The sequence below is a fragment of the Zingiber officinale genome, chromosome 7A (assembly GCF_018446385.1).
Source record: "Zingiber officinale cultivar Zhangliang chromosome 7A, Zo_v1.1, whole genome shotgun sequence".
Lineage (NCBI taxonomy): Eukaryota > Viridiplantae > Streptophyta > Magnoliopsida > Zingiberales > Zingiberaceae > Zingiber > Zingiber officinale.
In genome coordinates, this window is record NC_055998.1 from 119,336,948 (window position 1) to 119,359,868 (window position 22,921).

Genomic DNA, 22,921 nt, shown 5'->3' on the forward strand with positions numbered 1-22,921 from the left:
CACCCAACCTATGTTGACTGGAGATCCCAAAAACTAGGTTCAAAGGGACAACTAATCTGCACTGACAAGACACACTGTGGGGGTAGCCCAATGAAACAGTGACTAGACGTGGGTAAGCCGATGAGTTTTTAATGATCAAAAAGAGTAGTTGGAACTCTTGAGGGATCACCCATGTGAGAAAGAAGTGGGGCCGCTTCGAAGAGAATTGGAGGCATAATTCTTAGAGCTTCTCACAGAACCAGGCATGTTCATGACCAAGAACGAACACACTCATGAGAACTGAGTTGTATCAGGGAGAGTCTTGGGTGAGATTTGTCACTGCTTACACAGACGGCAGTATAGTTCAAAGACATCATGTCTACTATCAGCCAGTAAGCAACCAAATCTTCACAAGGGAGGGTTCAAAGGGTAAAACCTACCTATCCTATACTTGACTCAACTGTTGAATGCTATCACATACCCTGTTTTCCATTCATGTGGGGGATTGTTGGAAATGTGAATGAGATAAAGAGATGGAGACGAAAAGATTCTATTGTGCATGAGTTTAGTCCCACATTAGAAGTCTCTTAGCTTTATTGTTGGTTTAAATTATGACACATGCATTGACGTTGTAAACATATGCATGGGGAGAGACTCTCTCACGCGTGAGTGCGCAGGGGTGGGTGCAAATCTAGGGCCCGGATTGTACCGAACCAAGGTTGACTCGTGCGCGAGCACGACTTGTGCATGTCGAATGCCGGACCGATTGAGGTAAAATTTACCCAAAAGAATGAACCAACATATAGCCACTTGAATCTTGCTCAAGGATGTAATAGAAGCATTAATGTGAAATTAATGCTGATTCCGTAACGTCTCGACATTAATGGCAGCATTAAACTCATTAATGGTGATTTCGTAACGTCTCAGTATTAATGACGACATTAATCTCATTAATAATGATTCTATAACGTCTCGACATTAATGAAGACATTAAAGCCATTAATGACGAAATTAAACTCAGCATTAAATGATCATAATTTGATCATTTATTGCAGGCAAGATGAGAGCTCCTATATAAGGAGGCTGGATCTTGAGCAAAGCGGAGAAGAATAAAGCGAAAGCAAAGCGAAAGCAAGAGAATTCCTCCACCTTCGTTCCCTGATTCTTTTCTCTCAGTCGTGCATCCGCTTGGCTAAACTATTTGTGATAGCACTCAAGTGCATTCTCAGTTCGCCACGAACAACCAGTGCTTGGTTGCGTTCGTGGTCTTGCCGTTGTATCCTGGGAAACAGACGATCCGAGAAAACCTCGAAGCACAGCCGGAGGTGGGACGAAACTGTTTCAAGGAAACTGCGTCGATCGTAGGCCTCGGTCCGGTGCTCTGTTTGTCCGCTCGGTTAGACTCTTCATTTGCTGGGTCGGCCACTCGCCCTTCTGATCTGCCCGACTGGTCTCCCGCCCTGCTTGCCTATCCTTCAGTCTGCTCGGACGATCTGATTGCTCAGACTCTGAGGTCAGAAAAATCAGCCCCTGCTGGCAGCCTGAGATTATCTGCTCAGGTCATCTTAACTGTGAGTTGAATTTAATTCGAGTATTTAGATTCAGCTAATTTTCTGTAAATCTCCGGCTACAGATTGTTTGGTGTCCAACAGAACCTACCCAGGGTTGCCCGAGTGGTTTTTTAAATGTTCGACCGGGACTCCAGAAATTACGCCCTTACTCTCACTCTCTCCTTGAGGGATTAGGTTAGTCTTCATGATCCTCCTCTACTAGCTAGCCCGAGATTTGACCACCATGTCTCTTGGGACTTTGACCGTCACGCCGGTTGACTTGTCTGACTCCCACATTTACGTTGAGGGTCTCATTCTATTCACCATATCATTAATTATTAGAGGATGAGCTTTACCAAGTATCTCATAGAAATTAAATTTTCTTCTTCCCTTAATTAACTGAGGCAGTCTCAAGTTTCTGTTAGATAAAACGACTGCCACACTGATGCAGTACTCTATCTTCAAGGAAAGAAAAGAGACAGAATGCAAGTGATATGAACTATGACAACAATACTTGAAAATTACATGATCGATGGCAAACTTTGCTTGATTATGCAGAGTGAATCACCTTTAATTTCACTAATTCGAGTTTCTTCGGTATTCCTTTAACTCACATGGTGAGATCATGGAATTCAGGTTGTCTTTGAATGCATCCATATCAGAATAAACTATCTCGTCTCATATTTATCAGCTAATTATAAACTATCTCCACCTATTCATCCCATATTCTGCAACGAAATCGATTCACATCACAGATCAGTTAAATTAGATAAATCCGTATTTATTATAGATTTATCGATGAAATTATTATTCATCAATAAATTTGGTCATCTCATATTTGATGACAAATCTATTTTCGTTGCCGAACCTATTACGAAAATCATTTTCATCGTTAAAATTGGACAAAATCTAAATTTCATTGCACAGTTACTTAGGAAATTTTATGACGAATTTTATTTTTCGTTACAGAATTAGCGACGAATTTAACAACGAAAATCAAATTCGTCATCAAATTTGGTAATGAATTTGAATTTTTTGTACTAGAATTTGGCCACGATAATTTTGGGACGAAAAATATTTCATCGCAAAATTTGTCCAAAAATTTTTTGTGAAGAAAATATTTTATAAATTCGTCCTAGAATTATTCCAAAATGCGGCATTTTTTTTTATAGTGTTATGAAGCTACACCTAATTAAATTATGCTGTTTAACCATTAACTTTTTTTTATTAATATCTTTCTTGTTGAATATTGGGTCCAAAATTTGAATTGTTCATTCATAGTAACCACATTCTTATATGAACCTAGGTCTAGAAAAACCAGATAAAAACATGTTTCTAATTTATCCATTGGATTTTTCACCAAATAAATAGTAGCAGATCTCACGAGATAATTAACCCATATTACGGTGACGGAACACATTTTCAGTTTAATAGACATCTAAAATTGTAATATATATATATATATATATATATATATATATATGATTGTTATATATATATATGATTGTAAGGGTCCCTGACCACTCACAACTCAAGCCCTCTGACTACTGTACCCTCAAGACCCACTACTCCAGAGTGGTCGAGGCTGACAGAGTATAATCACTGAACGGCTGAGCAAGCGCGACAGGACTAGCTCCACTCCTATCTACCACTCTCCAAAAGTGACTGAATGGCAGCTATAGACAACTGACGACCGTCTCACCACAAGAAAGACATCGGTCGTCAGTATGCAATGAATGATGACATGATGTGAATAGTCACAATATAAATACAATCATCCATAGTGTATCCCAACACCCCCAATAATCACCACAACCGTATATACATACTCCAACACACAACGTGGTCAACCAGGTATACAACCCCCATACCACATACCCGTCACATATACACCCGACATCACTATGCATGATAAACACGCTAATTGTACCAGTCAGACAACTCTATCGTGCGGATTGCTACGAACCAACTGACATGTGATATTATATTATTTTTTTAATACAATATTTTCTCTTAATTTTTTTCTTCTTCTCGCTGTAACGAAGCAATCGCACCTCGTCGCCGCTGCCACCCGCCTGTCTGTCGGCCGCCTGACCCGCTACCTCCGGACGCTCCGGAATCCGGCCGCGATCCCGCCGGAATCCGGCCGCGATCCCACCGGAATCTGGGGCGATTGCGGCCAGACTCCAGACGCTATCGCGATTGGACGCTCGCGACTGGACGCGATCGTGCTAGATTCCGGCGAGATCGCGACCAGATTCTGACGCGATCGTGGCCCGAATTTGGCGCGATCGCGTCCAGTCGCGAGCGCGTCCGGAATCCGGCCGCGATCGCGCTCGCGACTGGACGCGATCGCGCCAAATTCCGGCCACGATCGCTCCGGAATCCGGTCGCGATCTTGTCGGAATTTGGCGCGACTAGATCCCCTCTCAACTCGACGGTGGGCAGCGGCAGCAGCCGCGATCTCCGACGGATTCACCCCTTGGCCTATAGTATGGGTGGGTCCAGGCGGCCGGAGGCCGCCGGCGGTGGCCAGATGGCCAGTGGCAGGGAGGTGGCCAGATGGCCGGTGGCAGGTGGAGCGGTGAACTGATTCTCGGCGAAATAAGAACGAACGAAGCAGAAGAAAAAAAACAAAAGAAAAAGAAAAATTTTTATAAAAAATTAATAAAATAATGACATGACATTTAGTCCGTAGCAATCCGTAAATAATGGTCCGTAGTATAATATTTTTCTCTCTCTTTATATATATATATATATATATATATATATATATATATATATATATATATTTCAAAATTCATGGATAAACTTTTTTTAATGGACAATTGATAAGAATATTGGAATATTAGACTGATGAACTCTCCACTATAAGTATTTCTAATTTATTCAGAAGAAAATTTTTATAGAATCAATTGACTATATTAAAATTAATCGATATAAATAGGATATATATATTTTATCAACTAAAAAAACTATCAAAAGTTAACCAACATATTTTGTGGCTGGAGATCGGTCATCCAGTAACATTCGTGTATCCGATAAGGTAGCCTAGAAAAAACAGAAAAACAATTGACATAAAAATAATTTTATTATCAGAAGTGGAATTTTATGGATTACCAATAGAAAATTATCATTGAATCGACAAACATATTTTATAGCTGGAGATGGGTCGTCCAGTAACATTCATGCATCCAACAAGGCGGCCTATGAAAAAATAGAAAAACAATTGACGTAAAATTAAGTCGTTTTGAAATAAGATTCAGTAATTGACGTCAAATCCTGTACTGGGAATTGAACGGCGTCGTCATCGATCTATCTCTGGATCCGACGTAAAATTAAAAGATAGCATCATAAAAAGCTCCGGCGTCTCTTTCTTCCACTATTACCGTTGACGTCGGCTCACCTGGCCACCACAATCGAAGTGTACCAAATTTGCACGCATCCTCTGCTTCCTACGCCGGTGCTCTTCTACTCAAGCTCACGTCGCGTGCCATGGACAGGAACCGAGTCCTCGCCTTTGCACTGCTTCTACTTCTCTTCCTCCGTCTCACTGCCGCAGAAATAGCCATTCGTGGAGGAGGCAGCAGCGAAGGAGGATATCGCAATGATGGAAACTCAGGGAATCATGGTTACGGGTACGGTTCGAGATACGGTGGCAGCAGTGGAGGTGGCGGTATCAACTCTACTTGTGGCTGGGATTCGGTTCGGGTTACGGATCAGGATTAGGGAGCAGCCTTGGCTGCGGCGGCGAGGGAAGGAATATGAAGACCCAACGACAATAGGTGTTAGAGCATTCATAATATATCATCATTATAACATATTTAAAAAAAAAAAAAAAAAAAATCTATTGTCACATACTCATTATAATAATATATCTTATTCACTCATATTCTTTTTAACATTAATACCGATTATTTATAGAATTCATAATCCATTTAATTATTTTAAAATTATATCATATTAAATAAATATATTTTAAAATATTTAAATTATTACTATTATTATTTTTAATAATAATCTCACATTTTTAAAAAATAATTTTACTGTTTTTCAAAAATAATATTAAATTTTAAAAATATAATTATTAAATAAAATATATGTGTGTGAAAAAATAAAATTACAAAGTTAGGAAAACAACATTTATTTAAAATTATAATGTAATTATGAAATTGAAATATAACAACAATTTAAATAAACTACACTACGATGAAATTAAAAATAACATATGAACTACTAATTCACAGACTGTTATTGTATTGCCCCCAGATATGCTCAACTAAGTCAGCGCGAAGTTGATGATGAACTTGAGTATCACATAGCTCAAAATTTCTCCGAAAATAATTCTGAAATCCGTGGTTTGAGCTATGGATAGGTTATGCGGGTTCATCATCTTCATCGTTATACCAATTTGTCACATGACTTCCCACATCCTCAACAATCATGTTATGTAAAATAATACATGCTAACATGATTTGTTTTAACTTTTTCCTATACCAATAACGAGTTGGACCTCTGACAATCGCCCATCGAAATTGGCGCACCCTAAATGTCCATTTAACATCTTTTCTTGCAGACTCCTATCTTTCCTTAAACAACTTCCTCATGGGATCCTCTATGCAAGAAAAGCCTTAACGAAAGTAGTCCACTCGGAGTATATTCCATTTTTTAAATAATAACCCTTCGTATATGCAGTGTCGTTCACCGTGAAATTAATCTCCGATATATTTCCTTGCAAGACGTTGTTGAATATGAGAGATTCATATAACACGTTAATATCATTACGTGAACCGGCGACCCCAAAGAATGCATGTCATATCCACAAGTTATGAGATATGACCGCTTCAAGTATGATTGTTGGTGACCCATATCCCCTTGTAAATTGACATTTCCAAACAACTGATAATTTTTTCATTTTCAATGTATATAATTAAGGCTACCCAACATGCCAGGGAAGCCGTGTCTCTCATCATACATTTGAAGAAGACGTTGAACATTATCAGCATTTGACCTTCTCAAGTACCTATCACTAAATATTTTTGCCACATATTCATAGAACTTGAAAAGACACCTGATGCCATGCGCCTATGACCTGTGTACCTGCATGAACCTCCCTCCATATCCGTGGGGCCGGCACTAGGGGGGCCACTAAGGTAGCGGATCTACCTTTTTTGAAAAGACACCTGATGATAGTTGATTCACCCATATGTAGGTACTTATCAAGATGATCGGCGGGGACTCTGTAAGTCAGTTGACGAATCACAGCGGTGCATTTTTATAGTAGTGATAACCCTTTTCTTTATGCAGCATCATCCCTATGTTGAAAAAACGCTAAGGCTACGTTTGGTTGAGTGTAATGTAATGTAACTTGTAATGTAATCAAATTTGTAATGTAATGTAATGTAATCTTGATTACATTACTACGTTTGGTAATGTAATGTATGTAATCTTTGATTATAAGGGTGATTACATTCTTTTGTTTGATGTCTATTATTTTTTATAAGCAATGTAATTCGTAATATTATTAAATGACAAAAATATCCTGCGACCTCTACATACGATCGTCGCACCTCTGTCGAAGCTTGCAGCAACTAGTGGTCGTCGCCGTTAGCCTCCTCCGCCGGTCACCGCCATCGGCAACCGTTGATCGTCGCCGGTCGTCGGCAACCGACGACAATGACAACCGGCGGCGACGGTGGCCAGAGGTGGCTGGCAGCGGCTACGGCGGGTGACGGTGGTTGCGGGCGGCCGGCGGTGGTCGTGGGCGGCGATGGTGGTCGCCAGCTGCGACCGGCGGTGGTTGTCGGCGGTGGTCGCGGGCGGTGGTCGGCGGGGGTCGCCGGCGACGACCTGTCGTGGTCGCCGGTGACGGCCGACAGTGGCCGCCGCCGACGGCTGGCAGTGGCCACCGTCGATAGCCGGCGGTGGCCACCGGCGACGAGCGACGGTGGTCGTTGGCGGCGGGCGGCGGGGAGCAGCGACTGCAGTGGACTAGGGGTATATTTGACATTTAAATTTTGGTTAAATGATGACCTCGTAATGTAATCGGATTACATAGTATTTGTTTTGTAATACAGATTACAAAACTTCACTATCTGTTATAATTCAGATTACATTACATTACAAGTTTAAAATTAAACCAAACAAAATAATCAACCTTGTAATGTAATCCTGATTACATTACAAGCCAGATTATATCCTACCAAACGTAGCCTAAATGATTCTCTAATGCATTCACTATGCGGAGGAATAACTCGCTTCGTATTTGAAATCGTCTTCGAAATATTTCATCATGATATACCGGGTTTATAGAGAAATAATCATTGACGAGTCTCTCATGCACGACTTCACGATTTCTTTAGACGAACATTCTTCTTTTGTGTGCGCCTCTCCTCTAATATGCTTCCATAAGTTGTTGGTGTTGTTAAAGAACCAATAGCATCAGTTCTTCAATCGAATTATAAGCTCGCTCATCGATTTCAACATGGACTTCGTCTTCACTTGTCGAGCTGGAACTTGAGCTAGAGCTGCCTGTAGAATGAGACATTTTTGGAGGAAACACGTTTTAATATATGTGTTTGAGAAATGGTATGATAGTCGAAAGAAAATCTCGTAGCACAATGTGTCTATATATATTGTTTTTCTTATGCAACGGCTAGTTTGCAACGGCTAGTTTGCAATGGCTTAGTTGCAACGGCTAATTTGCAACGATTAGTTTGCAACAGCTAGTTTGTAATGCCTAGTTTGCAAAGGCTAGTTTCCGACGACTAGTTGCAACAGCTAGTTTCCAACAACGACTATTTTGTAAAATTATAATAATTGAAAATCACATTAATCGAAATGAGAAATACAATAATTAAAAATTACAATCACTCAAAAATACAATAATACTATAAAATGAACGTTGAGTAAACAATTTAGATATTCCATCTCAACTTAATATCCTGGCATAGACATTCATGTATGATAAGTTGCTCCTTTTCATCTGCGAAGTGTTTTTGTTCAATATTTCGTACTCCTTCAACTTCAAGCGATGATTCTTAGCTTTAGATTTGGACAAGGCTGCTTTTGCTTTAATCTCCTCTACTCCGAGTTATTTTTGTTTCAAATTGACTTCGGACTTCTTCATGCTTGTGTACTCAGTGAACTTTACAAAAATATTGTTGTAGTTTATTATCAGATCCTCTATGATCAATTTTACTTTGTCTTTTTCCTTTCTTTTTACTGTCTTCTGTCCCATTGGATAAGTATCTTCATCATCCAAGTCTATATTCACATCTTAGTTGGAGGAGGTGTTGCTTGCTCCTGACTTTGAGATCCTCGTATTCTTTGTAGCCACAAAGTGATCAACAGACTGTGGAGTAAACATTGGACGGTCTTTGACAATTCTCCACGTATACTTGAGATTGAATGCAACGCCATTATTTTTGGATCGATATTTTTGTTGAATCCACGTATACTTTGATATGAACTGTAAACACTATTATAATTTATGTTGAATCGATGTACCTTCTTTTGGATTGTATTGTGTCAATGTGACCGTATAACATTAGCACTTCTAGTGTTTGAACCTGGGGGACTATTCTTTATTGTAGTAGCTTGCAATACGTCCTCAAAAATCATCCACCTTTTGATAATTGCCAATTATTGGATCATTGCTAATAGTGACAAAACTTCTCCCTAAAACCTCGTCTTAAACCTTTGTTCAACTTGAATGTTTTCTTGTACCCTTAGCATTTGAAACCGTTTTTTCAAAATTGACCACCTCAATTGGGGATTCATGATTGGAAAGTTGAATCTCCGGGACAAAAGTCAGAGTTGCAGGTTCATTCGACATCGAAGGAGTGAAAGGCATACCAGTTGTGTGCGGGGTACCATATCCATGAACAATCGACGGCGTGAAATACAGATGACTCATGTTTTGCCAATATTCGGCTGGAAGAGGTTGATATGTGCTAGGGTTGATTTGTGCAAGAGAGGGGGGGTGGGTGAATAGCTCGTCGTGTTTCGTTGTTTTGCTTCGTGATGATGATTTGCAGTGGAATGAACTCGAAGCAATACTTACAACGCTAACACAGGGATTTACTTGGTATCCACATCAAGAAAAGGTGACTAATCCAAGGATCCACATACGACACACTCTCCACTATCAAAAACACTCCTTCTCGGTAACTACCGGAGGTGGAGAAACCTTGTACAACACTCACACAACAAATACAACACACGCAAGAAGAAAAATACAAGAATACAAATACAAACTCTCTTCTTGCTCACTTGTTGCTTATTGATGCCTCTTGAACCTTGGAAGTGCACATGCACTTGTCTCCAAGAGCTTCCAAGAACTAGCGGTGAATGTCGTGGATGAACGCGTGAAGATCAGGAAGAATGATTACATCATTTGAACTCTTCGTCGCCTTTATATATGTGCTTCTAGGGCTTCCAATCGATTGGGTATCCTCCCAATCGATTGCCACGTCAGATTCCAGTAATCGCGACCGTCCAAAACCTGCATCTTGCACAACGGTCGTATCCCAATCGATTGTCTAATCGATTGGAGAGGCTTGAATCGATCGGCTGATTGATTCAGAGCGCCTCTGTGCTCTCGCTGGAAACGCCTGAATCGATCGACCAATCGATTCTGTGTTTATCGCGATATGCGTGATTTCCAACACCTTAATCGATCAACCGATCAATTGGCGGTACCCAATCGATCGCCTGATCGATTAGGCTACTGTTTATCGCAGCACTGTGCTCAATCGATCATTTGATCGATTGACCTTAGTTCAATTTGATCACTTGATCAAATTGACCAACCATAGTTCTCCCAAGTCAAGTCTAGAGTGTCCTAACCCAACATCCAGTCACCCGTGACCTATTGGGACTCCTTATGCCTAGCATCTGGTCAACCTTGACCTGTCGAGACTTTTTCGTCAAGTGTCCGGTCAACCCTTTCACCCAATTGGACTTTTCTCCTTGTGCCAAGTGTCTGGTCAACCTTGACCCACTTGGACTTATCGTGTCACTCTCAATAAAAGTGGCAGCCAACGTGTCACTCTCAATAGGACTTCGCTCCCCATCCAATACTAAGGCCTTCAATAGGAGAGCGACCGGACCAAAAGCCAATCAGACTTAAGAGACCTAGTGCTTCACTCCTATACTGACGCCTATTATATATCCGATCAACCGTAAGCTGATCGGGTTTAAGGGATGGTCGAACCACTACACCGGTTAGACATATATCCGATCGAGCATACAAAACGACTCTCCGCTTATAATAAGACTCTCAGTATATAGTTGATCAATCCAACAGCTGGTCGAACCTGTGGGTCTTTTCATATACCAGCCCTCCTTATAGCAGTTGTCATAATGCCGGTCAGGTTTATACAACTTAGTATTCCTGTTTCTTGTATGAATACAAGAACAAAAGCCAAATAGTTTTTATTACAAATTCGGCCGAATAATAGTGTCAATCGAATCTCCCGAGACTTGTCCCCTTGGTTTAGAGGCAAGTATCCCAGCATATATCTTGTCGGTCATAGAACTGGCCGGGCCTAAGGGACTTGGCCCCTTATTACTTCAATGTAATATCCCCAACACCAAATAATATATAGCCGAGCGTCTCAGGTGTTGAACGACCTTGCACGACTTGGTACCCGACTGCTCATATATTGCTCTGCTAGTATAAAATACATCTGTTTGACCAAAGATCCAACATAAATAATTTCAAGGGACAACATTATCAAAGAATCATAGCAACCTATCATGGAGTAACAACCATTTGTTAGAGAATATTCTTGGTTAAAACATATATATTCAATGAAACCTTCTTACGGAGGTGATTAAACGACTTCTATCATTATTGCGAAGTTATATAAGATTGTTCATATACATATCACAGAAAGATGCCATGGAGGATAGCTGTACAAATTTCAAACTGTACACCTTTTGTTATTAGCCAACTTCTAATACCAAATATTCCTTGTTATCTTATTACTACGGAGGTTACGAGAGATGATATAAAGGAAAGTTCTCTCTACTGACAAGACAACTATAGAATACACACTCTCATTCTTACTGTGAGTCTGCTCTACTTTTTGCTCAGATATATACTGACTTAAACATTAAAAGGTCTATGCTAATGATTCATCCCTTGATTTTTAGCCTAACATTCTATGGGCTTTTTGCACAGAAGAGTGTCGAAAGGAGCGTCAGGTATTAGTATCTCTCCTTACCAAAGTCTTCTCAGTAAATAATATCGCCAATCTGTCCATTATATCATCCCCTTCGATTTTAGATAGAGGTTTTGCTCCGGCTATTCTAGTTATGGAAGAAGCTTCGGGTATGGCCCGAGGCATGACGGTGGCTGGTTCTTTTACTGCTGATGTGGCAATTGGAAGAAGCTCCCTCCCATAGTGGGAGGGAGCTTCTTCCCCATTTGGGAAGGAGCGGCTCCATAGGTATGGAGCTGCTCTTTCACTTTTTTTTTTTTTTTTTTTTTTTTTTTTTTTTTTTTTAATTAAAATAAGTTTTTTAAATTTAAATATAATATTTAAAATATTTTTTAAATTTAAATATAATATTAGAAATATTTTTTTAATTTAAATATAATATTAGAAATATTTTTTTTAATTAGGAAAGAGTTATATATATATATATATATATATATATATATGATGTGGAGGTTTAAAAAATTAGAACTCATGAAAGAATTATTGAAAGATTTTTTTATAATAGAAAGATATGTAAGATTTTTTATTTTTAATGTGGCATGAATATAACAACGAAGGAGTTCTTCAAGAGATCCAATAATTATGGATACTCTTAGGGAGCGTTTGGTTTAGGGGAATAGGAGTGGGAAATGGGAATGTGAATCATTGATTGTCATTGTTAATGTTTGAATTATAGGAATAGGAATAGGAATAGGAATAAGGGAATGAATCCTTGAAATTGGGTAATAACTCATTCCCATGTACCTCCCCTTCAATGAGTCATTACCCTATTTTCATCAATCAAAATATTCTCTTATTCCAAAAATACCCTTGACCTAAAACTAAAATTTTCTCCCTTAATATCAAATATCAAAATTTATTTATTTATTTTTTCTTCATATCACTTTTCTCTCCTTGTTCTTTCTCATCATATTTTCTCTCTCATCATTTTATCACACACTTTCTCTCTCCTATCACACTCTCTTTCCTCTTTTTTCTCATCATACTTTCTCTCTCCTCAATCTCTTCCATCACACTCTCTTCCTTCTTTTTTTCATCATACTTTCTCTTTCATCATACTTTCTCTCTCCTCAATCTCTCCCATCACACTCTTTTCTCTTTTTTTTTCTCATCAGACTTTTGCTCTCATCACACTTTCTCTCTCCTCAATCTCTCTTGTCACATTCGCTCCTTTTTTTTCCTCAACATACTTTCTCTCTCATCATCTCTCCCATCACACTCACTGTTCTCTTTTTTCTCATCATACTTTATCTCTCATCATACTTTCTCTCTCCTCAATCTCTCTCATCACACACTCTCTCTCCCTCATTTTTTTCTCATTACATTTTCTATCTCTTCATCCTCTCCCATCATAATTTCTCTCACATCATATTTTATCTCTCATCATGCTCTCTTCTATCACATTCTCTTTTCTCATTTTCTCTCATCACACTTTCTCTCTCTTCATTATTTCTCATCATACTTTCTCTCTCATCATTCTCTTTCATCATATTTTTCTCTCACATTCATCTTTCTCTCACATTTAATTTTTTTCTCTTATTTTCCTTTAAGGGTAAAAAAGGAAATATTGATTTATTCCGATAGAAAGTATGTAACTAACCAAACATTGCTTTTAAGAGTGATATCTATGCTCATACCCATTCTCATTCCACAATACAATGATTCCCATTCCGATTCCTATTCCCATGCTTATACCAAACGCCCCCTTAATTCGTTCGAATCAATAGAACGCACTCCCAGTCGAACGTGGCCGGTTCTATTAATTCGTTCGAATCAATAGAACGCACTCCCAGTCGAACTCGGGCTCAAGTTCAAACAGTAAAAGGGCGAAATTGAAATAGGTTTACGCTGCAGCCCAGCCCGGTCAACCTCGATCGGCCATTACGTTACTCCCGGTCCTGTCCACGACCGCGCCGTCGCCGATGGCGCAGCCCAATCCCTCATCCGTCCGAGTCCTCGTTCGTCCTCCCCATCCCACCACCTCCATCGCCCCTTCTCTCTCCTCTTCCATCTCCTCCGCGACTTCCGCCGCCACCAGCAGCACCTCCACTTCACTTCCTTCGCCCCCTTCATCCTCCCCTCCTCCTGAAGGCGTCGTTGTAGTGGGCTTCGTCGGCAGCAGATCGAGCATCGAGTCAACCCATCTGATCAACAGGATCCTCGACGCGAACGTCTTCGGCAGCGGGAACCTCGACAAGGATCTGTTCGCTTCTAGGCTCAAGTCGAGCAGGCGAGGAGAGGAATGGTTCCGCCATCGAAGGATCAGCTACCACCACGAGAAGGAGAAAGGCGTCGTTTTTCTGCAGTTCTCCTCTTCTTTATCGCAGTTGTCTCTGCCTTCTGCATCTCGAATAGTCGAAGGGGAATATGCGTCTGCTTCAGCTTTGGAGGAGTTGGAAGCTGATGATCTGCGTGGAATGCTCTTCATGTTCTCTGTGAGCTTCTTTTCTCTTTGATTCATGATAAATGGAATTTAGTTTATACAGATTTATCGAGCCCATGATCACGATTTACCTAGTGAGTATTCTTACTTTGATTGCTGAAAGTGAAAAATTGCTGGCATTACTAATAAAAAACACCAGTTCATGCGATTCAGATTTAGGTGTCAGTGAAGCTTCAGACTTTTCACATATTTAAAACTAACACAAAATTGCAGTTATTTGTGAACTTTTAATTCTAATGTGAACTGGTGATATATCAACTCCATTCAGGTCTGCCATGTGATCATATTTCTTCATGAAGGTCTCCGATTTGACACACATATCTTGAAAAGGTTCAGAATACTCCAAAATGCAAAACATGCCTTATCACCTTTCATAAGAAGCAAAGTCGCCCCAACATTGACAAATACCCCTTTGAACTCACACCCTACTGCTGCGCGAATCACATCCATTCCTTCTCTCAGTAGACGTGGAGTCACAAGCCGTCATGGTTCTTCTATCTCTTTGATGTCAGGTTCAGGTAGCAATTCATCTGTGTTGCCGGGACAGTGTACTCCAGTCATTCTCTTTGTGTTTATTGGTGACTTGCTTGATGAGTCCAATCATTCCACCATTTCTGAGGAATCTGTTGATGTCCCTTCTGTAGCTCAGCTTAGTAGTAATGCTGGTGGATTGCCAAAGCTTACTTCGAGTTCCAAAGGTTCTGGTCCTGTTGTTGTTTTGGCACGCCCGTCCGGTAAAACAGAAGGCGGTTTTAAAAAAAAGTTGCAATCATCACTGGAAACGCAACTTCGATTTTTAATAAAGCGATGCCGAACATTGGTTGGCACAGAACATAGTAATCATGGCTCAAGAAATGCCACTAGTCTGAGTACTCTACCTTTGTTTTTGTTTGATTCATCAAAGGTTGTCGCTATGTTAGATAGGTCTTTGATCCGGAGAGGTGAATCACTGGACGTCATAACAGATCTTATTGAAGATGCATTTAACTCAAAAAGTACACTTGATTTAATCTCCCTTGAAGACCATTGCCAGAATGCAAATAATGACGATATTCAAGCAATCAAGGACTTTTTATACAGGCAGGTTGACACTATCAGAGGAAGAGGAGGATTGCATAGTAATGCAAGTAGTGGAACAGTTGCTGGTGTTGGAATTGTAGCTGCTGCAGCAGCTGCTGCCGCTGCATCAGCTGCAGCTGGAAAGACTCTTACTTCTCCTGATCTTCCAAATTTACAACACTGGCTGTCTCTGAGTAATTTGATCCTTGATTCATTGATTTCTGTCGACGACATCTTCCTTGATGAAGAAGGCAAACTTAAGAAATTATCTCTTGAAAAAGGTGCAAATGAGACAAAAGAAAATGAGATTTCTGTTGAAGATAGGAAAGCTATTTCAGCTGCTGTCTCTTGTTTGGAAAGTAGCAAAGGATTAAACTTCAAATTTTCTATTTCTTGGTGCCAAAGAGCTCTTCCAGCTGCTAAGAATGTTTATTTAGATGAATTGCCTCCATTTTATCCAACTGCTTTGCATAAGACCCATTTGGAGAGGGCTTTGCGTGCATTCAGTTCCATGGTCAAAGGGCCAGCCACACTAACATATTCAAGGAAATTGGAACAGGAGTGCACAGAAATATGGGAATCCGGAAGACAACTCTGTGATACTGTTAGTCTGACAGGAAAACCGTGCATGCACCAAAGACATGATGACCAGAAACAACATTCCAGTGGATATGTTTTCCTTCATGCCTGCGCTTGTGGTCGATCAAGACGTCTACGTGATGACCCCTTTGACTTTGAAAGTGCAAACATCAATTTCAGCTGTTTTGCTAATTGTGAAGATCTCCTCCCTTACCTTATATTACCTAGAGATATTCTTGTAGGTTCACTTCCTCAAAATTCATGGCGTTTGATGCGTATAGCAGGAGCAAGATACTATAAACCATCAAAAGGCTTGCTTCAAAATGGGTTCTCTTCCACGGAGAAGTACTTGTTGAAGTGGGAAATTTCTCTTGATAAACAGAAGGAAGTGAATAGTTTGCCTTTATCCATGGCAGACAAGTCTTCTTCCACAGATGTAATGCCAGAGTTTTCATTTATTTCAGATGAAGAAGCAAAGAAAAATGATGCTGATCGGTTACAGCAGGAACCTAAATCTGGAAGATCAGAGAATATGGTGAAGAAATTAGAGATGGGACCCCTTAATAATTCAAGCATTAGCTTTGGTAAAGGTTTACCATCATTTCCAGTGAAAAAACCTTTCTCTGAGGTTGTTGCAGGCACTAGTGGTGGAAATCCTTTTCCAAGTCTTCAACATAAAAAACCACCAAAAGCAAGTGCAGACACATGTTTAGGAAAAGAAGCTGCATCTGAACAATTTATTAATCAAGTTTCTGTAGTGGGCAGCAGGGAAGGCCCTCAAAAAACTGAGCATAGGGGCACACAGGGAAATGTTCTTGGATCAGCAACTAATGAGCAAATTGATGAAAATCCTGTTTTGCAGATAGGGAGCAATATTGTGTCGGTAAATTATGGTGGTGAGAAGATTTTTAGGGATGATTGTTCAAAGCAAGTCAACATATTTGTTGGCTTTGAGCACGAATGTGCCTACGGCCATCGGTTTCTATTGTCTCTTGATCACCTCCAAGATCTTGAGTCTAAATTTTCAGTGAATGAATTACATTCTTCTGGTGATGGTTCTGAGACAAAAACAGAAACGAGGAGTGGTTTGCGCAAGAAGGATCCAGAAAACTCAATGGCAACGGTTACTTCTGTAAATAATATAAAGAGAACTAATAGGTCTGCAGAAAGATCAGATAAATCTAATGGTCGACATGGTAGTATCACACTATTATCAAGGTCGGAAAATGCAAGGTCGGAACCTGCAAATGGACACCCATTACCTGCTGGCTACCAGCAAAAGTTTGACAGAAATATTTCATGTGTTAAGCTCGATGATGGGGCTTCTGCATTTTCTCTTTTGAACAGGAAGCTGCCTGTGTATATGAACTGTCCTTACTGCAAAAGTTTGTCAAGCAAGGATAAGATGAAAATCTCAGATACTGTATCACAGCTTCAGCGCATTTTTTTAGTAAGTAACATTTTAGATTGTTGCCTTATTTTTTGTTTATAATATTATTATTTTTCTCCATTCTGTAGAGAAGATGTTTTCCTAGTTACCTCGTTAGTATGTGCATTATTTTGGATTACAATGTGATTCAATCTTCATTAAATCTGGTCTATTTGCTAAGAAGCTAACTACTATATAGTCTATAACCTAAGAATAACAATGGTATTATAGTGTAAAATTGAACTTTCAATAAATTCAATGTATTGGTTCCTTGTAGAATAACGACAATACATCACATTTCTCTCCTAACTCTTCCAATTTGAATTTTAAATCCTCATAGACATGGTGTGAAGAAAGTTTCTAAAATATGGTGACAATAATTTGTTTTTGTTGTCCTTGCGAATGATCATAAGAATTTCTTGCTTGGATCTACTATTGACTAGCCATGGCCATGGGATGACAATATTGATAACTGTAGTTATAGAGATTAGTGATTAGTCAAATGTGGTAAAATGGAATTCTATATAGCTTCTGCAGCATTTGGAACTCATCATAATGTTTGCTGATGGTTTTCTGCTGCCAATCCATCTTACTTTTTCAAGTATCGAATAGCATGATACTAAAAGCTGTTTTTTAACATCAAGTATTTTCTCCTTTCTGTGATACAGGTGACACCCAAATTCCCCACCGTGTTAGGGACATGCCCTGTAGTACAATTTGATGTAAGTAATAATGCCTTTCAGATATTAATCTTCAGCAGAATACCTAGTTTTTTCCTTTTACATTTTTTAGCTTCCTTTTGTACACTTTACTATGAAACATTTTTTATATATGTGGGTCACTAACGTCCTTCTTGAAAAATGTGCATTTGGATTCTTTTGGATGATTCCCAGTGAGATACAGTTAAATGATACTGACAGGATTTTACTATTGTAGTAGAATTTGATTTGGTATTCCGTGACATTTTTTGATTCAGGCTTGTTGATTCTTGGTTAACTAATCTTAATTTGTACTACTAAGCTGAAACTTTATGCATATGTAATGTAGGATGGTTGTCTGCCTCCATCTGTACCCAATCGTGAGCAACAAACACGATTCAGCTTTGGTTGTCAAGTCTTTCTTCCACCAGAGAGCTTCCTTACATTAAAGCTCCCTTTTGTATATGGTGTTCGAATGGATAATGGGTGTCTCCAACCACTCAACCCCCTAGTACAAAAGCCAGAATTAACTGCATGGCTTGTGGAAGGAACTGCTTTGCAAATTATCTCATTGGGACATGAAGATGATGAGATGATGCAAAAAATTCAAGGATGATGCGTTGGCAACTTTTTCTCTGGAATTATGAAGTCTACATGTTGACTTTTCAGCATGTAGTTAAACAGGGGCAAAGTTAAGATCTGGAGCTTATCCATGAAGATTATATTTCTTATGGGGAGGAGCTCTTACATTCCAACTTCTGGTTTCTGATGTGGCAGACTGTCTTTTACATAGTATGCTTCATGTACTGTGGGCATATTAACAATTTTTGGATTCTCACCATCCATCTGTCCAAAATGGTATGGTAATAACTACTCTCATGGTTTCATTTATTTTACTTTGGAATTAAGCATTTCCATTGAGCTAATGATAGTATGTCTCTTTTATGAGTTCTGTATTGAGATTAAAAGAAACATGATTTTGGTTCTTGCATTCACCATCCTCAAAACAATGGTTATTATCTATATCACTGGTATTGGTCCTGGGCATATATCATCTTCAAATAAGATTATCTATTTGCTGCACCAATGACGAACTGTAGGTTGTCTTTGCAATACCAGTCACAAACTACTTTTGCCCTGTTGCATATTGTAGGAAGCCTTTTTGGAGATGATCCCTATGAAGGGTGTCCATGTGTTTTGCAACTGTTTCTTATACCATACGCTATGTGCATGCATAAGTTTTTTAAATTCGTACGTGCATTGTTCTTTAAACTATATGCATTTGAAATCCTGTGATGAATTTTCATAGAACTCGAGGTCTCTGTTGAAACCCTTTTTTGAATTCACATCCCTTATGTGCCTACACGTGAAGATAGTAGGCCTTTACGGAGATTCCAAAGAAGAGTGCCTCTATGTTGCAACCTTTTCTTATACCATATGCAATCTTCATGCATCCGTTCTTTAAATTCTCATGTGCAATTGTTCTTTAAACTATGTGCATCCGAAATTCTATGAATTTTTTATCAAGTGCCAACAATACCTTCGTTAGAATTCACATCCCTTTTGTACTTACGAGTGTCAGGTAGTATTGAGCATCTAAATTAAATGATCCAAACATTGTATAGTTCTTATTGTACTTGTTAAACATTTTTAAATTGTTTGTTTAAGCTCATTGAATGTGCTTGCCTGTCAACTTCTGCAACTGATCGTCCTTGCAGATCAAAGGCTTGGGCTCTCAACTGCCACGAGGTTCATCCATATAGATCCTGCAGATGAATACTCTTGCCTTTTGCCTACTGCAACGAACTCCATCCTCTTAGAAAGTCATTTTTCCTAAATCCATATCGAATTCCAGAATCAATTTCAGATTGCCTATTGTCTCTTGTAAATGATGTTGGCCCTGTGACAGTGAAGGCAAGTCAACAATACTGTCACATAGAAACAACTCCAACACTCAGTTTCATTGCAACACAGATAAAGATCCCGACGAATACACTGCCTAAATCAGATTCGAATCTGTAAAGCTGGCTTTGGCCTTGGAGTTCATGCAAGTGCAAAGGATGTTATAACATCTTCAAGTTGATGTGGTAAGCAAGTTTCTTACCTAGTGAACATAAAATTTCTGGTGCATTTTCAGTAATTTGTCATTTGGAAAAGGGCTTCACTTTGATATCATTTTTGCAGGATTCTGGTCTTCATTTACGTGTGACGTTGGAAGATGGAGCCTTACTTTCTAGGACTAGGCACTCATTCTTCAGCTCGAATAGATCGTTTTTCTGTGGGGTTCACTTTCCAAGAGCATGCAACGTTCAATTAGTTGACTTCGTTGTTAAAATGTCTGTTACACGTTCGTTTTTTCAACTTTTATCGAATATTAATATAAGTTCATTACGTACTTGAATCTCAACCTTATCATGCCACCATAATCCAGTTTTTGTCAACTAATTGACTCGAACAACATGCGTGGGTGGACTTGGAAATCTCCCACGTCACATGGTCAACCTCCTGGACTCTAGGAAGCTCTTTGACTTTGGCACGCTGGTTGACAGGTAGGCGATGAAATCTGCGAAGCCTGTGTCCTTGTACAGCCTCCTCTTGCCGGCGTCGCCATCGTCCACAAGCCCTGCCGCCGGGCTGACCATGCTGTCGAATGCCACGCTGTGCAGCGACGCCACCGACATCCGCGACTCCGACGCGTTGGCCACCACCCGATGCAGCACGCTCTGGTACCTCCCGTTGCTGTATATCTGAATTTCGACGATTCATTTCAGTCCCTGAGTTGAGTGTCGACACATTTTGCATGGAATTAATTGTATTATGGCCGACCTCAAGGTGGTCGCCGACGTTGACGACGAAGGAGCCGGGGACAGGGTCGGCGGTAATCCAGTCGCCGGCATGGAGCACCTGGAGGCCCTCGACCTCGTCCTGGAGTACCAGAGTGAGGAAGCCATAGTCGGAATGGGATGGCATCCCCAACGTTAGCTCTGGCTCCGGGCATGCCGGATAGCAGTTTAGCACCAGCAGATGTGATCCCTCCTCAAATTCCTTCATACTACTCTCGCAGTTTCCAGCTCCGACACCGAGTGCCTCAAGCACCGCAGCGATCAACACCAAAAACAATGTCCTAGTCTTCTTCGAATACAGAATGGCATCATCCCTGAAGATCGTAATGACGACGACGACGATGATAATAATAAAAAAAGAGTTGAAGGAGAAATAATTTATGACCTGAAGCCGATAGGAGCTGAAGGCCAAAGGGGGAGGATTGTGTCGAGGGAGTGGCAAGTGAGTTTGAGGAAATCCCTCCAACAAAACACCTCGTCGTTGATCTCGCTGAAGCTGGTCCCATATCGCACTGGGCTACTCGTGTCGGTCGTCAAGTACCTTGATCTCTCCTCGAAAGGAAGCTCAAAGAATTGCTTTCCCGAGTCGATCATTCTTTGAATTACTACGCCGTCGATGCCATGATTTACCACCTATGATACGAACAATGTTCTTGACTAGACTAATTCTTTTTTGCGATTATATATAATTAGAATCAACTAGACCATCTCTAATTCATCATCAAAACACCATCTTTAGTGATGCACTATTTATATCACCATATTTGATGATGATGCACTATTCACATCACTATATTTAGTGTGTGAAAGAGTTTTTATGTTTTTTAAATTAAATTATATAATTAATAAAATCAAATATAATTAATTTATAATAATTATTTTTTTTGTCTTTACTTATAATATTTAAATATAATTATTATTTATTATAAATTTAAATTAAGTGTATTCAATAGCATATTTAAATTTTATTATGTATATTTGTAAATATTTAATTTATTAAAATTATTATTTTAAATTTATTTAATATATTTTAATTATAATTACATTTATTAATTATATCACTAATTCCATATATTAAACTCATCGTAGATGATAGTACTCAATTCGAAGAGTTTCTAACTCGAGTGGGCAAATCAAAGATATTGTAATATTGTATTTTTAATTAAGTAGCACGGTTTGTTTTAAATAAAAAATAAAAAAATATTTTATCCTAATTGTGCATGATTTTATAATATTTTTAAAATATATTTATGGCTGAATAATTATGTAATAAAATTAAAAATAAAAATTATATATATATATATATATAGTTGAATACTAAATTTTAAAAAATTTAATCTATAAAATATTAATGAAGTATTAATTTTAAATATAATAATTATCATATAAAAATATTATTAAGAAAAATAGAATATTTTAAAGAATATTCTTTTTTGGTGTGATATGATGTGGATTAGTTGGAGCTCAAATAGTGTTTAGTGTTGAAATTGTACCATTTTAATGTCAAAATAACATCAAATATAATGTTATGGATTGGAGATGGTCTTAGCTCTCTATATAAGATATGTTACTTCATTAATACCTGAAAGAAGCCATACTCCTTGCAAGCTTGGTCCAAAGTCTCGAGAACCCTTGTACGATCCTCCGAAAGCAATTCACCTATGTCGATGACCGGAAGTTTGATCTTGGGCTTTTGCGCCGATGACATGATTTGGGGGCGGTCGGAGACGGGGAAAATGTACTTGCTAGGGACTCGTGTGATGCCAACATTCTCACAAAGGTGCCTAACCCCTTTCATCACAGTACTATCATCAACTTCCATTGCCTCTTCTACTCCCCTTTCGCCTTCGATTATCTTTTCCATATCTAATTTAAATGGAAAAAAATTTGATGATAATGATAACAAATTTGGAAAACTGTGTTAAGGGGATGGAGAAAAATGTGTGTCTTGAAGTTTATATATATAGAGGGTGAGATGAGAAGAAGTAGAGAAGAAAAAATGGATGCGTTGACTTGGTACAAGTCAAAGCACAAGCGCCTGAAATTGACAAATTGCTTTTACGTTTGCAAGTCGATAAAGTCTTCGCCATTGGCTGGATTCGGCTTGACTTG

At 39.2% G+C, this 22,921-nt stretch overlaps 2 protein-coding genes across 3 annotated transcripts; one reads left to right on the forward strand and one right to left on the reverse strand.

Annotated features, from left to right (window-relative positions):
* Positions 1-13,630: 13,630 nt before the first annotated feature.
* On the forward strand, positions 13,631-20,372 carry LOC122002213. Of its 2 annotated transcripts, none has more exons than XM_042557304.1 (6): positions 13,631-14,193; positions 14,470-17,289; positions 17,937-17,990; positions 18,316-18,829; positions 19,685-20,053; positions 20,151-20,372. In XM_042557304.1, exons 1-4 carry the CDS (start codon positions 13,681-13,683, stop codon positions 18,580-18,582), a joined length of 3,654 nt encoding a protein of 1,217 aa, XP_042413238.1. In that variant the 5' UTR covers positions 13,631-13,680; the 3' UTR covers positions 18,583-18,829; positions 19,685-20,053; positions 20,151-20,372. The 2 variants fall into 2 exon arrangements, with proteins under 2 accessions (XP_042413238.1, XP_042413237.1); XM_042557303.1 differs by having other exon boundaries at positions 18,316-18,824.
* Positions 20,373-20,414: 42 nt separating this feature from the next.
* On the reverse strand, positions 20,415-22,724 carry LOC122002215 (probable 2-oxoglutarate-dependent dioxygenase SLC1). Its single transcript, XM_042557307.1, has 4 exons — positions 22,392-22,724; positions 21,195-21,442; positions 20,793-21,123; positions 20,415-20,713 (listed from the first exon to the last, which is right to left on the reverse strand). Exons 1-4 carry the CDS (start codon positions 22,671-22,673, stop codon positions 20,456-20,458), a joined length of 1,119 nt encoding a protein of 372 aa, XP_042413241.1. The 5' UTR covers positions 22,674-22,724; the 3' UTR covers positions 20,415-20,455.
* Between the last annotated feature and the right edge of the window lie 197 nt (positions 22,725-22,921).